The sequence below is a fragment of the Stegodyphus dumicola genome, chromosome X1 (genome assembly GCF_044657685.1).
Source record: "Stegodyphus dumicola isolate Sdum_Otavi_A_Nest chromosome X1, ASM4465768v1".
In the NCBI taxonomy this organism is placed as follows: domain Eukaryota; kingdom Metazoa; phylum Arthropoda; class Arachnida; order Araneae; family Eresidae; genus Stegodyphus; species Stegodyphus dumicola.
In genome coordinates, this window is record NC_140780.1 from 119,879,724 (window position 1) to 119,896,478 (window position 16,755).

Consider the following 16,755-nt stretch of genomic DNA (forward strand, 5'->3'; position numbering starts at 1 on the left):
GACTGAATGCTGAAAGTTTCAGTTTAAATGTATTTGGAGCACGAATTTTCCGTCCTTCTGAGAGGGCAGCGACATATCACTAACCTCTCAAGTTTCCACGAACGTTGTAGGTCGGTGTTTACGTACCAAAGCGTTCAAATTTGGTGAGAGTCGATGGCAGTCTAACTTTGTGCCTACATGTACAATGTAAATTGCAGGTTATATTGTGCTAAGATTGCATATCGCGGATTACATCGCGCGAATAGGTACGAGTAAAACGAAGTACGAGTTTCTCGGATTTCATTGCCTAGGTGTTTCTATTAAAACAATGCTTGGGTAGCATAGATTTTGAATAGATAACTCTCTTGTGCTTTGCAGTCCGTTTACAATTTCCAGGCGTTATGCCGTTTCATATGAGTGTGTTGAATACTCTTACAACAATGATGTTGTTCCGTATATGATGGGATTTTAAACAAGACCTGGCCAAGCCGTATATTGCATGCTTCACCGATGCATGCTACGTGAAAATTATCTCCGAGTCTTGATAGAATCTCTGTCAGTAGATGGTTAATGATGTGATCAGACTCAGAGCAGGGTGCGTACTACACCGCACGGCTAATTTAGATTCGTTTAATTGTAGAAGAGTCGCGAGGGCTATTTATTAAAGCGAGAAATATTATCATAAAGGGTTCTCAAGTAAAATTGGCTCAAGTTTCATTTATATATGGCGAAAACCACAAAGACTTATGCAGCCAGCCCATCTCTGACGATGGGAATTCAACCCAGGGTATAACTTATAGAAACTTTGACCCCCGGTAGATCTGTGGTTTGTAATGTTTGCCGTTGCTGTTGATCATTATTGTGTTTATAGCTCTAGATACATTTTTGATAAAATCTTGCGGAAGTAAATCACTAAAGAATCTGTTTTAAATAATTCCTAAATGAGAACTATTCTTCAATATTACTAGTAAATTTAGAGCGAATTAGTTTAGACATTTTCGGCTTCTTGAGTTGTCACGCAGTATACTTCAATATTTTTAATATCGTGTGTCTGATATAAAAAATGTCATCAGTACAGTTTTGCACGTTATGTTCTCCTGTATGTTTATTAATATGCGTCTATTCATAAATTTACATTAGAAACTTCGATTATCGAGTTTCTTAACGTAGATCTTAAACGTTCTGAGTTGTATAAATAGTTTCACGAACCAAATTCATTTCTTACTTCACATTTATTAAATTATTTTTTGAAACCTTCTTTATTTTTTATTAAAGCTTAAGATCTGCATTTCGTAGTCGAAATAATTAAAAAAAAAGAGTCAATTTACTGATTTAATTCGAGTTTCGGCTCGATTTACTTTATTGCATATTCATTTAGTAAACTGCTATGTAAAAATATGAACATTGTACACTGGCCATTTGAAATCCAGCAAAGAACACCAATTAACGAATTTCACTTAAAAACCCTTAAAATTTTTCTAATGAAAAATTCATACACCAGATTCTAAGTATTAGCGGAGACGTTTCTATATTAAGATACAGGGAAGAGCATCCTAAGAACGCAGTAACTCTGCGTACACTTTAAAAATTGGCACACTAATAGAAACAGAAATACCAGCTATTTTATTCTGCATCCTCGGCGTCTTAATTAATTTATTTGTTATTAATTAATTCATTTAATCGCTTTAAATATTTTTTTCGAACAGATTTGAGTTCGATCAGTACCTTTCAAACAAAATGCATTTGAAAATATTATTATTTAATTTACTAGTTATTAAGCATTAAAAACTTGCGGCCCGAAGCAGTTGTGTTTTAGATGAATTAATATAGTTTCGCTAATTTTTATAAAAATACTAAAACAAAAGTTCTTCATTCAGTTAAAGATTTTCAGTAGGCTTATCACTAGCATTTCCCCCACGTCTCCATTACCATATACCTTGCAGTACCCGATATAAATAGAAGACATTACTTAATGTAAAAGTTTTTACAGGTGTGCCGATAATGGGTCGATTAAAAAAGTTTGATATATTTTTAGCACTGCGTATCGTATTTAAAAGCATAATACTTTTAAGGTGACTCTCATAAATAACATAAAAATCCTCTGTTATAAATGTAACGAATGTTTGAAGCTTTTTAGTTTAGCAGTGGCCGAATGGGAGAAATCATTAAACAATTTACTTCAACTTCTATTTCTCTCTATTCAATTAGATGGGAATTTTCGGAAATGTTCTCCTTAGGGAATTATTCTTTGTTGACGATTTATTCAAAAGAAATTTATCCTATTACTAAAAGGGAGGAGGGGAGATCGTCATGTTGAAAGAGGCAACTGGAGATGTTTTATTGACAGATGTTAGTGGAAAAGATTTTTTTTTTTATTTTGTATGCTGTTGGTTCATTGATAGAACTCTATCGATCTTGTTTTCACGTATCTAATTTTTGCTGAATACTGCTAGCTATTCTCCAAGTATAGACTTTATTGCATGAAAAATAATTTTTTCGAAAGTATCTTAATGCTTTCTTCAACAAAGATAACTATTTCAAGCTCCAAATGTGTAATGCGTTCACGAAACGCAAGCCTGGAGAGAGAAAATAATTGAATGAATAATTGTATTGAAGTCTAATGGCATTTTGCAACAGCAGTATAGTGTTACTTGCTTGATCTCTCGAATTAATTCGATAATCCGATGGTGTTAAAGATCTGATATTTAATTTAAGCATTCAATAAGAGAAACTAAAAGATAGTTTCAACGGGGCTAAAAAATAACCACCAAAGAAATTCTCTGTGAGCCAGATTCAAATTCAGAATTCTATTACGAGGTATCACTTGTGCATTAGAAGCACCGAAGGGAAAAGAACATGAAAGCGGATATCGGAAATATTCATTATTACACGCTAAAAATTACTGTAAAATTTTTCAGTAGAGATGCAAACTCTTTCTCTGTATTAAGCATGAAATCAATAAGCTCCCTAACTCATTTATCGAAGCTAGCGACCGTCGAGGTTTTTGAGGAAAGAGCCTATCTATTTCTATTCGTAATGAATGCAGAAACACCATTTCGAAGATTTCAAGACTCCTAAGACTTTCTAAAGACTCCTAAATGTTCTTTCTACCAAAATTTGAAAGACTTATCACCAAGGTCAATAATTTTTAGATTCGGTATTTTCCGTTCTACAAGCGCTATCAACAAGCTGGAAACAGTTGTAGACATAAATTCAAAATTGAAGTATTATAAAATAATTAAGAGTCCTTCGTTTTTGTCCTTCATTTCTAATCGAAAGTCACGTAATCGCCACGTTTATCGCCAAATCCCCAAATTCGATAAATTTCGAACCCCAGAATCTAATATCTCGAATATTTCTCTAGTCTGTTGCTTTAAAATAGGCACTTCAGTATCATTTTCATCTTCCCTAAACTACGATCGTAATGCGTGTTTTCATCACTGATCAGTGTTTTATTTTCTCCATCTCATTTGAGACTATAGTTCAAATTAGAATTCATTTGTGCGCTCTTAACGTAGCAAGACATGCTAAATGGAGGTGAAGCGGAAAACATTTAAGGAACTAGACCATTTGCAGCAGCTGTGATTACCATGGTTACGAGGCAAACCGAAAGGAGAATAATTGCCATGAAGTGCCTATTCTGAAGTAAAGAACTATATAGGTGTTAACAAGTTAAAACCAATGATATTAAAATTCTTTAAATTAACAAATAACAAATAGCCATGCACATAAATGCAAAAGATAAGGTTTAAAATCATCTTCATACATTCACAGTGCTGCATAAATAGAAAACAAATACACAATATCTTAGCCTAAAATCTAAGTAAGTTCAAATTTTTATAACAAAAAGTACAAAAAATTTATAGCAATGCAGTGCAAATATAAATAGCATTTCTGCTAAAGTAGACATCACATTATGTATGCCTTTTTGTAATATGATTTGTAATTCTCTAACGTTTCCTTTGACTAATGAACATATGATTTATACAAATGTGGTTAATAAATTGTGTTTAAGGAAAAATAAACATTAGTTTCATTATGTGTAAATGGATTTTTAATCAAAACCGCATTTGAAAGTTTGTTGTAAAATTAGTCTAGACTACTAAATGATTAAGAGCTTTATTCTGAATAAAATCTTTGCGAGTCCTTTGCAGTTAATATAGTTTTCCTCATATGTAACGCGAAATGGGTGCCACTTTTCTTTAAAAAAGTTCTGCATGAAGGCACCTTTCCCCTTATTCAGACAGTCCTTGCGTATTTCGCCGTAATCTAAATAACCCCTTCCTTTGCTTAAGTGCAAAGGAAGAGATTATTACATTGCACACCGTCACTAGGAGATATGTGTTGAGAATCACTGTTGTAGACACTATGTCTATCATCTTTAGAAGCTGTATATTGTATCTGTACTCTAGCAAAGTAAAAATAGTTATTAAGCTTATAAGTGTATAATTACGATATCTGAATTCGAGCATCACCTACTAGGGAGCAAAAATTATTTTTGAACGAAATATTGCTTCCTATAATATTAGATATATAACTGTATAAAGCACTAATTTGAAATCGTGTATTATTCTCATTTCTCCTACAAGTACCGTGCATAAACTAACTAATTTGGAACTCTCATTTACAAGGAATTCTTCTAAAGATTCGAAAGGTCTTTTGTTAGTTCTCACGAATTATATTTTTGCCGTGTTTACTCGCGTATTTCTCATCTCCCCCCCTTTTTTTTTACCAATTTTATGGTACGAAGATCAAGAGGAGAAAATTATGCGAATAATTTAATTCCTGAAAGACGCAGTTACGGTAAGAATATAGTAAATCAAATATATCCATGGATACACTAGCGGTACTATCACAATATCATTTATTCAAAAGAAACTTACATTGTAATAAGAATATATACTGATATTATCAGCATTACAGAATCTAATAAAATATCTCTATGTATTAATTCAGAATCTATGTATACTTACTTCCCTATGTATACTTACTTACTTATCTCTATGTATACTTACTTCCCTGTACTATGAATCTCGTTCCGATCTTAATGTTGTCCACTACTACTCCATAGGCCTCAAATTATTTAATGCTGGTAGAATTGCTGTCTAGACCGTCTGCTCAGGTTGCAAGTCGTCGGCATCGCCATCGTCCAGTCTGTCTTCCTATATAAGAACATTATATAGTCTCATTTTCTTGAAGCTGTTCACTATTATTGCTCCATCAATCAGAGCCCATTTACGCAAAATCCATCAGCAAATCAATTAGCAAAACGAAGACGATTATTACTTGTATGAATCTATTTTAAAATCTGAGAGAGCTCGCTATTTTAGGCACAGCGCTGGCTTCTTGCGCGGATTTTACCGGCACGACATTTAACTGAGATTTAGCGTTCTGAAGCATACAAACGCCTTCTCTAAGTAAACCACTATAGTGATTCTCAACACATTTGTATTTATGACGCATTACCTTTTTCATTAGATTTTGGCTTCTCGAACTGATAGCTAAGAGATCCAATGTCCATCACCCAGCTAATTCTGTAAAATTAACGCGGAGTTTTGTAGCTTTTAGTAATAAGTAGATTTTTTTTCTAAATAAATCAAATATATATGTCAAGAAACATGTTTTCAGTTCATTCTCATAAAATGTGCTATATTTAAAACATAACATACAAAAAATACCTTACGGATTGTTGATTTCTTGTAATCACAATAAACAGATTTATTAAATGTCAGATCATTTTAGGATACATTTTGTTTATTATATCTGAATGGTTTCTGTTTAAGCTTAATAATAATTGTTTGGATATACGAGGGCAGCTACCTAATTATTCTTTCGTCAGAAGTGAACGAATTTTTTTACAACAAACTTTAAATTAGTACCTGAGTTCATGAGGACAACTTCATAAATGAGAAGTGAATTTCCTAAATCACAGAAGTACACAAGTTCCGTTACCTTCAAAACCACAGAAATACCGATTTTCTTAAAGCTTTTAATGAAAACAAGTTTCAGCTAATTAATGTATAAATAAATTATAACCTTTCTCTCTGATGTGTTCCTGTGTAGGAGGCTTAATTTTTTTTGTATGTAATTTTTGAATATAAGATTAGGACATGACTTAATATCAAAGGACATTTTTTTTTTGAAAAATAACATTTTGTGGAAAGTTTATAAGGTATTTCTCCCACCTTCTTAGCGTGTCTTCGTGGTGTAGTGGTCTGCATGCTGGACGCGTATCCAGAGGTCTGTGGTTCGATTCTCATCGAAGGCGTTATAATTTTTCATGACTTCTGCTTCCAAAAAATACCTAATGTCTCTACAGTGGCGCCTGAACTAAAAGGGTGGTGGATGATGATTCTCCTCACCCAGGATTTGGCGATTGGGTTCCCTAAAACCGCAGTCACTCCCGCCTTCTGAGTGTGTCTTCTTCTTCATGGTGTAGTGGTCTGCATGCAGGGCGCGTATCCAGAGTTCCGTGGTTCGATTCCCGGCGAAGGCGTTGCTCATTTTTAATGACTCCTGCTTCCAAAAAAAGTACCTAATGTCTCTACAAGTTGCGTTTTAACAACTAAGATTTCATAAAAAGTTTATATTTAAGGAACCGCTTTTACACGAACGCTCGCTTGCGTCATAAATTCTAATAAAAATTTATTTTGCATCATCTTCGCAACATTTGTAAAGTTTAATTATCTGTTAAAAATATCAGTTTAATAGATAACAGGAGAAAATTTCTTATCCGTTAAGAGATGTGTGTAATTGCAATTTCAGTTTTCTTTTCTCTGCATTGTGCTTTTTATGACACTGTTCTTTTCTTCATTATTACCTATCAAATTAAAGGAAACATAAAGGTAACTCCATACTTATAAGTGCGGTTGAATACCGTTTGTTTCTCAAAATTATGTGCTCTTGAAAAATTCATAACTAGCTTATTATTTTAATTCAATCGAATTAAATAAATTTAGTTAAAATTCCTCATTCAATCCTTCTAAAACTTTATCACTCAGTTTAATAGATTAAATTTAATTGTAGTAAAATTTGAAGTGTTAAAATTATAAAATTCTGTGAAATATTTTATTTAATTTATAAATTTGTAACCACTTCTTTTTAAAAGTTATACTTGTTTCAGCATAGCTCTTCATACTCATGATGATGTGCTGGCAACTGGACAAGGGACAGGAATTGATTCCAAATCCGAGGTTAAATAGTCTTTTCTTATAAAAACTGTAAATTAACTTAAAAAATTATTTCATCAACTATTTATTGCATTTCGAAGAGAATATAATTATGTATATTCAGCATTTGATTACAAATGAAAGAATGAAACATAAGTGGTTGTGTATTCCGTAAATGGGAAAAGATTTTATGCTGGGTCTTTTTTTTTTTTTTTTTTTTTTTTAAAAAATAAAGCTAACAGATTATACGACTTATTTTAGTGCAACTCCCTTGCATAAACGTTTCCGGTGCAAGAGATACAATTGAAAATGCCATTGTTATTGCAACATTATTTAGAGCACTATTTAATTGTCAAATATTCATGTATTATTTAATAAATTTATTTGCTTAATTATAATACAGATGTATATTCTGCTTAATTAATAAGAAAACATAAGAACCGAATAAACGGTAACATTTTAAATGTGGGATTAAATTTGCCAAATAATAATTTTAGAAGAGGATTTAAAATCTGAATTGCAGGTTTACTAATACATACTTTCAGCAACTTTTACGTAGTATGCAGTTAATAAAACGTTGGAGTACGGAAATTATTTTTCAACTTTAATCACTTAAATTAATCATTTGTCATATTTAATACTGAACACAATATTTATGTACTGTTATATTAGAATATATTAATACACTATTTTGAAAGTTAATTGATCTGTTGACATTAACCCTAAATTTCATATTTTATGTTCATTTCTTCTATTGAAAACATGAAAGTTATTCAAGTAATAACTTAAATTCGATAGTAAAGAAATCCTTGCTTCTCTGTAATGTATCCTCTATGTTAGTTTATAAAATCTGATTTAGATATGTTAGTTTATATAATACTTTAAAATTTTAATTTAGTGTATTTTAAATTTTTAAAGTTTGAAAACAATTGAGTGAATAATTTGTTGAAATTTCAGGCTCAAATTCGTGTATGGAGGGCTGATGATTTGACTACTCTTGCTGTTATTGGGCAAGGGAAGTTAGAGAATGACATCATTGGGGCTGTCTTCTCATGGGAGGTAGGAGAAGCTTTATATTTTTGGAAATATTACGTTATATTTATTTGTACCATTTTTTGTTATATCGTATTATTTCTCATGATACTAAAGTGGCTTGGAATAGTTATTCAAATGTGTAAGTTCTGTAGCTTCGTATTCTACAAAATGCTTAACTGATCAATTAATTAACGGCAAACATTCTCCTTTTCCGTTTGAAAGTGAAAAGTAATAAAATAGTTTTTCTGATAGATTATATTATTAATGCCACCTGTGTAAAGCTGATGGATTTTCAGTCAGTCAGATATGTCAGTCAACATATCGCTACATAGGCAGAAAACCGCGGCCACCTAAAATCATTTCAAGTTTGGAGTAAACTCTTTTAAAATTCTTGTTCTGCCATTGAGGTATCTCTTGTTATTGAAAAATCAAGATCTAAGTTTGCTTTCCTCTGTAAACGTAAAATTAATTGAACATAGGATTGATGATGGTGGGGAATGATGGGCCAGGTATGCTAGTTTGAATAAGTTTTTGTACTTAAAAACTGATATAATTGCTCTTTTGAAGCAGTATGTATGAATAAACGTTGTCACTCTCTTCTAACTAAAAATGTAACACTTTTACCTTATGTTTCATGCAAGAAAGTAGTGATATGATTAAATTTAAACTGTATCAGAGGAATATTTCTGAAGTGTGAAGTGCTTTATGAATTCGAGTTTTATGTATTTTAAATTTGACTATTGCGTTTAATGATAAGATACCAATGTCAAATCGAAGGTATTTTCTGATCTCTTATGCTTCAATTTCATCTTTGAGTTGTAAAAGTTTTAATAAAAACCGTTTAGTAATACTGCATTTTTTCTTTCTTTCTTTATTATAACTTTGTTTTATTTTGTGTAGCAGCCTATCTGGTTGCATATGAACGCCTGTGATTTTCATAAGTAACTTGAAAAATGGTAGCTTTACAAAGTTATCAGCGAAAACACCCTTTTCCAAAGGAGTTCATTAACTGGTATATTTAGTGTTTACCTGTCTATCATCAGCCATCTAGTTCTCCTGCATTCACTTCCTTGGGAGTGTATTACCTTTAAGGAACTCAAATATGCCATGCAGAAGTACTCTAGAAATTTGGCACTATTCATGGATAATGTAAGATCAAACTTTTATTGCAAAGTATTGAATATTGTTCCAAAAGGGATATCTATGCACAAATATAGTATGAAGTCTTCTTTGAGAATAATATTCAGCTGTCGCCCATTATTCATGAAAGTTTAAATAAATAGCTTGATAAAATATGTTTTCAGGATCAGTAGTACATTAATACATTTCCCTTGTTATTTAAAATTGTTCGATTTAACTTTTTTTAAATAAAACATTTAGTATACATTTTCTACAAACTGTGTTTGTATGCTCTTTTCTATAACAATCTTCATGTATTAGGTACATTATAGTAACTTTTTGCCATCTCCGATATTGCTTATAAATTCGTTTTCGCGTGATTTACATCATTTGTTGTTTTATTAATTACCTGAGATATGGCTAATTGGTCGATAGCCAGGCCATTTTTGGTCAATCAAGGTTCTCACGTAATAAGTCTAAATACGCATATGAGTATTACAGGTAATTCCCACCCAACGTTCTCATTTCTCAAGAAGATTTTGGAGGGCTGTAGCAAATCACTCTTTATCAGTACTGCGGATACACTTACGGACAGTCTGTTGAGCAGTTTCTCATTGCCGGGAAATAGTCAACCAAGCATGGTTCTCTAATATTTTATTGACTATTGCACAGCCCGATGCAACAATTCACGCTGTTTTTTCTGTATGTCAAGCTTCTGAGTATCCACTGAGCATAAATTTTGCGCACTTTCAAATCTTCATATTGTATATGGAGTTTCCTTTGCCAATATCCGTTTTATGTTGTTACTCATAGAATGTTAGACTTCGATTTATCAGTATCAAGTTCGACACCTGCTGTACTGCGGCGCGTGTACGTCTCGCTATTGATCTACTCCTGCTCGTTCGTTTCACTATATTTTCATTTCCCATGCTGAAGCTCTTCCAGATAAATACAAAGCTTCATGCTGGAGCTTGCTTACCACATACAGTCGCAAATCTCTGTGAATTGGTGCTGCTGATTGTGCCCATTTCCAGAAAAACTATATAAAAACTGCATACTTCGTTTCTCCATATACTTCTTCATTCATCACTCATCACCTTCTATTGCATCACGTAAACATCTTAGGGCAGAATGTTGAGTACGCACAACACGATCTGACACAAACAACACACCGACGTTCAGCACTTTGTTACACTGAAACAGCAGCACGAGTCTTAATCTTTACGGAATGTACAAATAGATAAACGTAAATATCGTACAAAAACCAACATTAAGCACCTTTATAATTACTACAATTTAATGATTATTGTTCCCGATCATAGGTTAGTTTAAGGGGCCTGAATATTTTAAATTTTGCCAATTTATTTAGATTGATTCCAACTAATATTTTTTGTAAAACATGGATCACAGCGGTACACAGACTGGACATCTGTTGCAATATTTTTAGATTGGAAAGATGTAACTTTTATACCCAAGGTGTTGAAACCAAGATGTACCCCAGGTATTGAAATACTGCATTCAGAAATAATTTTATGATGCTTATCCTTCACAGTTTGAACTACAGACCATTACTGCATGTGAAATTTACACAAAAATATAAAAGAAAGCATTTATTACAGTAGCAGAGCTTTCAAAACTAGAACATTGAGACGGAAAAAAGACAGAAGTAGAAATTAGGTAATAATTCAGTTGGAAGTCTGGTATAAGGTAAAGAAAATTTTCGAAAAAAGACAGTATTTTCTAAAATGTGTGTATTTAAAATTCGACGTCATCATTTTGTTCCACATCATCATTAAATGTTTAAAATCCATATTTACTTCTTACGGAATACTTAAATTATATCGCTAATGTTGGGAAACATAACTTCAAAACATATATTAAAACTTAAAAACACAAATAATAAACAAGGTCCATTTAGTAGTAGTGATCATTGTAGTATTAGATAATTTGGCGAAAAACTGTACCTCTGCCAGCTGCCAGACTTTTTAATTTTATAATATATTTCGCGTTAGTTCTAGAAATGAAGTAAAAGGCGTATTTTTCAAATTAAGGCTGCAAAAGGATTGACTTGCTATAGATGACTACAGTTAAGCCATCCAAAATCTGCATTTGAATTTTTTTTTCTTGCTCCGAAATTCCCTCTCCCTTTGCTTTAGACTACACAATAGTATTGATAAATTAAGATAGCGCGAAATTGGTTTCGTTTACTATTAGCTAGTGTTTATTTTACTGAAGCATTTATTAAGGTATTACAGCTTGTACCTGAAACTGTGCTGCGGGATCGAAAATCGATACCAGTCGCCAAGAAGATTGACGAGACTTGTTACCAACAGGCAAAAAGTTTATTTTCCTGAGACTCACCTTACTTGTCCGAACATACTATAAGCGAAGCTGTTTTTATGTTTTATCAAAAACGAGAAACAAGGCATTAGTGTTTGGCTTATAAATTGCTAGAATAAATTTTCAAAAGTATTGTGTAATGCTCATGCCAAGAACCCATTAACTGCGTGCAGCTGTTTGCGGAGCCTTTTTTAGAGAAACCTCGAGATAAAAGCAGTCGGTGCCTGGCAAAAGAATCGAAATATCCTTGCATGACCATCTTTAATACAACTAGAAAATTTATTGATAGAAATTTATTGCATTTCTTTTAGCATAAAACATTCTCTGCTATTAATCCATTTTGTTTCTATAAAGGGCTGGCGTTGCCTAGCGCTCAAAATAGAGGGTATGTTTATTTTCTCGAGAAAATTCAATTCGGGAAAGTAAATAAAATAAATTGAAGTAGGTTTAATTAAATTGAATCAGCATGGTCAGACATGAAGAGGGTGTAACTTGTTTTTGAAGAATTGTTATGTTATCACAGTATTATCATTGCCTATGTGCACCAAGTGCATTTAAAGTAATAACAATCGTATGAAGAAGCACAAAATGCAGGTATATATAAAACATTTTGTCATAGAATCTGCGGGACAAAAGGAGCTCATAAGCGAGTTAATTTAAATACATAGTTAAGTTCATGTTAAAAGTATTCAATAAAAAAATGATGTACATTGTAATTAATATCCCATAGTGACATATAGTATATTATAAAAATGACTGAAAACTTAAATAAAGAGCGTATTTTTTAAAAGGTATTTTCTAAAAGTGAAAAATGCGTTAGGTAATGACGCAAGGTCCATTTATTTTTCAGACTAGTTACAAATTCAAACTGTGGTTATTATCACACTAAATACTGGTAAAATAAATTTTAATTATCTGTTTCAAATTAAATTTTTTAAAGCCGTTGAATACTGGTAGTTCCATCCGGAGTAGAACCCAGACGAACAAACTGCTGGCTGCATGGTTGTTTTTCCCCGTGTGAATACAAGCCTGTTTCCCTTAGAAAGTCCTCCACGAAGGCATCCTTCTCCTTAAGTGGATAGCTCTCGCGTGCTTTGCTATGTTCAGAAAAATCAAATATTAATTTATTTGGTAAAGTGTTAAGCGATAATTCACGGACTTATAGTTACATTGTAGATTGCAGCGACGTTCATCTGCGCATGCCAAACTGAATATGTACTGCTTTTTTCTGATCTTAGGAAAATGCAAGATTTCTGTCTGTGTGGAATTTTATTACGCTAAGATTGGATAGTCTGGTTTCTCCCTCACTTACCACAAATTTGCGATAAATAAATTGTGATAAAACTAAAGAAACACTTTTGTTTAGTCCACCAGCGGCCGAGCGGTAAAGTAGCTGAACACTGGTAGTTCGGTCCGAGGTTCGAATCCCGCGAACGGGCTGGCTGCATGGGCGTTTTCGTGGTTTTCCCCATGTGTAACGTGTATACGAGCCAGTTTCCCTTAGAAAGTCCTCCACGAAGGCATCCCTCCTCTTAGGCAGATAGCCCTCGAGGCTTTGCCATAATCACACACACACACACTTTTGTTTAATTCATAAAGTCGACAGATTTTTTGTCCAGGTTACAGCATCTACGTACAGTCATACAGTACTCGCTCTGAATTCACCAAATATTGATTTCTATGTATTCTGCTGCATATCGTAATCTATGAACATAAGCCCTAATTTTATTTTAACTTAATCGTTATGTAAGTCATAGATTTTTACGACTTCCTTTTGAGCACTTAAGTATCTTCCAAGCAATTTTTAACCGAATTACTTTAAGCGACTCATACTTTTAAACAAAACTCAGTGATGAGTTTTAACAAGCCTGAAACAAAAATCTTTAAAAACCAAATCAATCATTTATGTTAAATGCATCTGAAGTTTGTAAACTAAGAGCGATATCTTTAAAATCTTAAATAGTAACAAAAGGTTGTAGAACAGACCGAAAATCAGTTAGGATTCACGAATGATCAGACTCAAAAGTACAAAAACATATCGACAGGTTTATTATCTAAAATTGTTGAAAATTGGCTTCGTTAATTTCGCGCACTAGAGATTCATGCTTTGATAATTTAATGCAGATAGTAATACGCGACCTTTGATGCATAGAGATATTAGGAATAATTTTAATGGAAATAAACTATTCATTAATGCGTCACACTCTAATTCAGATACTTAAAGACGTGAATGCGCATTAAGGATATAAGAATTTGTATTAAAAGTGAGCATTGTGTCGTGCATACAAACGATAGTTTGCCGAGGAAGGTCGAAGACGGAAGAGGCGGTAGCTTGTTAAGGAAGCTTAATCTTGTAGTGGTTAACTGTATTTACTATCAACTACGTTACTGCATAGACGTACAACTTAAGTCTTTTATGTGATTATGTCCTTCGAACTGGTATACCTACACAGGCCTACTTTGCCTTACTTTTATTATTTTATAGCATCTTTTCGCGTTAATTTTCATTAGATTTGTACTATCACAAATGACATAGCCAACCTTTTATCATTTTTATATCCAGAAACAGACGTCCAATCGAAATAAGAAAAAAGTTTTTTAAAGTAGTTTACCATGGAATACCATCCGTTACGTAAACACAAATGCAGATAGAAATGGGCAGAACATCAGAATTTCACCATTGGTCCTACAGGCATAGTCCAACTGCGCTAACTATGCAGCTCTGCCTCAACAGGGGAATTCTTTTAGTACGCCCAGCAATTAAAATGTATTTAAGGAGGAACTAAGCATGACACTGTTCAAGCTGAGTTAACAGCTATTGTCATCCCTATGTTTGTTTGGGGTGACTGGAACCTAACGAAAGAGAAGTTGCATTGACCTAGGAAAAGAGGTTGGTGCCTTCTCTCTTTATAACGGTCGAACTAGATTAAAAAGCTAAAGGCATGTTCAACTTTTACTTCTCTCTGAGATGTGAGAGCCTAACTGAAAATACGGATTAGAAGTGAAAACCATGCTGGGAAATTAAAGGTGAACTTATTCCATAGTCCTCATTAAAACCCGTTGCTATAATTATTCTGACGAAAGAAATTTTAATTTTCTCATTCATGCAGTATGTTTAAGGCAAATGTAAAAACGACAAATAAATCATTGTATTTTTTCCAACTATGTCAATTAAAATGAAAGTCTGTGCCTTAACATCCTGAGGCAGGTTCACACGTCAAAGTTAATAATAATCAGTTCTTACGAAATTAAGTTTTTATTATCATAAAAATACCTAAATCTGTCTCAAGAAGTGTGCTTAGTATAAAGGTCTTTCGAAGGTTTATTTTGCATTACATGGGACAAAAACAGCAACCTAGGACGAAACTACCTCTGTTTGTCGATCGTATCACCTAGGCCTGTTACTGAATCATTACGGGAACTGTATGCCAATTAAGGTTATTTGAGATTATTTTCTCGCTAAGAAAGCGAAACATTCCTCATTTGTGTTTGGGGGGGATATGTTTCGACAGGATTCGCCAAACAACTTTCTGTGGAAAGCTATACTTCGCCAATATTCCCTGCTAGCTATCGTTAAATTAAATGTGTTGCTCTTATCTTTATAATAAAGGTCATGTTTTCAAGGTAAATGTTATCAAAATAAGCATTAAAAAGGTTTTGGTACTTAAACGTATTAGCGTGTTTGGCGAAGTTTGGCGATTTTTTTAGAGACATAAAGATGATTCGATGAATTTTCAGATTGCAACTTACATGATATATGGTTATCTAAAGAACTGTTATGCTTAGCTACTTCTAAAAAGGTGGTTGCGATAATACATAAGTGCCAAGTTTTTAAAGTGTGATTTTCTGTTTCGTTCTTTGTTTATTGAAATAATTAATTTAAGAAACGTATATATTTATAACTCTTTAAGTCGAAAAGAGCTAATGACGAATGTATCAAGTTGGCCCGTATATCTTTCCAGAGAAAATTCTTTGGCGCATACTTGGTAGAGAAAACTGATGTAGTGGCTGTAATGAAAAAAGTCTTTTTTTATTATTCATTATTATTATTTTAAAAAATTACATATATTTCTATATGAAAAAAGAAATCCACGTAATGTCATGTAGCAACCCATATCTGCTTAGAGCACATGCTGAAAATTGCTCTCTTCAGCACGCAAGCACTTGTGAATGCGTAGATTGGCGAAAATATATGTAAATCAGACATCGGTAAGGAATCTCGAAGTTAGGGTACAGTCTGTTTCGTTAAAGTCATGATACGGGTAGACCTAACATTCGTCCATGCTACTTTTTGTAATTTATAATAATTTTCTAACGGTTTTTAGTTTTTGTTTTTGATGACAATCACCGATGTCACAGTAACACACGTTTTCACGCATTTTCACTATCACGTACAAAAGTGCGAGCGCGTTTGAGGCTTCCATTATTAGCATAAGCAGTTGGTAGGTATTATTTTAGAGCAGCGGCGCCCAATATTTTGCTTGCGAGCACAAGTGTGCTCGCCGATAGTTTTGTATGTGCTCGCCAGCCGGATTAGGAACTGTGAACAAAAAATATTTTAAAAATAGCCATTCATTTATATTTCTTAATTGTTAAAATATGTTAAGCATTTATAGTCATAAGACATATCATGGAAGACGTTATAAAATAATTGATTGCTGACTGATGAACTTGGCAGCGAACATGGAATCTTATTGCTTCATTCCGATGTTAGATGGCTCAGCAGGGAAAAAGTACTTCAACGATTTGTAGAACTTCTTTCGCCAATAAAGCAGTTTGTGGAATCCGGAAACGAAAGTTATAAAGAATTGGACGATAATAATTGGTTATCCGATTTGTATTTTCTCAGGGATATAACAGCTAAACTGAAAAAAAAAAAAAAACTGAACGAAGATCTCCAGAAAAAAGAAAAAAAAAAAAAAACTTTTTCAATTGACTGGGACTGTAATTGCTTTTCAGGTAAAATTTATGGATACCTCAGATGAAAGAAACAAATTTCACCCATTTTCAGAATTTATCAAGTCGTATTAATAACCACAAGGCAATTGAAACAGAGAAATACTCTGAAAACTTAAATGCACTAAAAAAGATTTTGAACTCCACTTCTCTGGTT

General features: G+C 33.0%; 1 protein-coding gene across 1 annotated transcript in view; it reads left to right on the forward strand.

The window, feature by feature from the left end:
* Positions 1–16,755, forward strand: part of DCX-EMAP (Doublecortin-domain-containing echinoderm-microtubule-associated protein) — a 151,804-nt gene that overhangs the window by 73,246 nt on the left and 61,803 nt on the right. The window contains exons 5-6 of the mRNA XM_035352541.2: positions 7,103–7,172; positions 8,106–8,207. Coding sequence (XP_035208432.1) covers positions 7,103–7,172; positions 8,106–8,207 — 172 coding nt within the window. The remainder of the gene's footprint in view (positions 1–7,102; positions 7,173–8,105; positions 8,208–16,755) is intronic.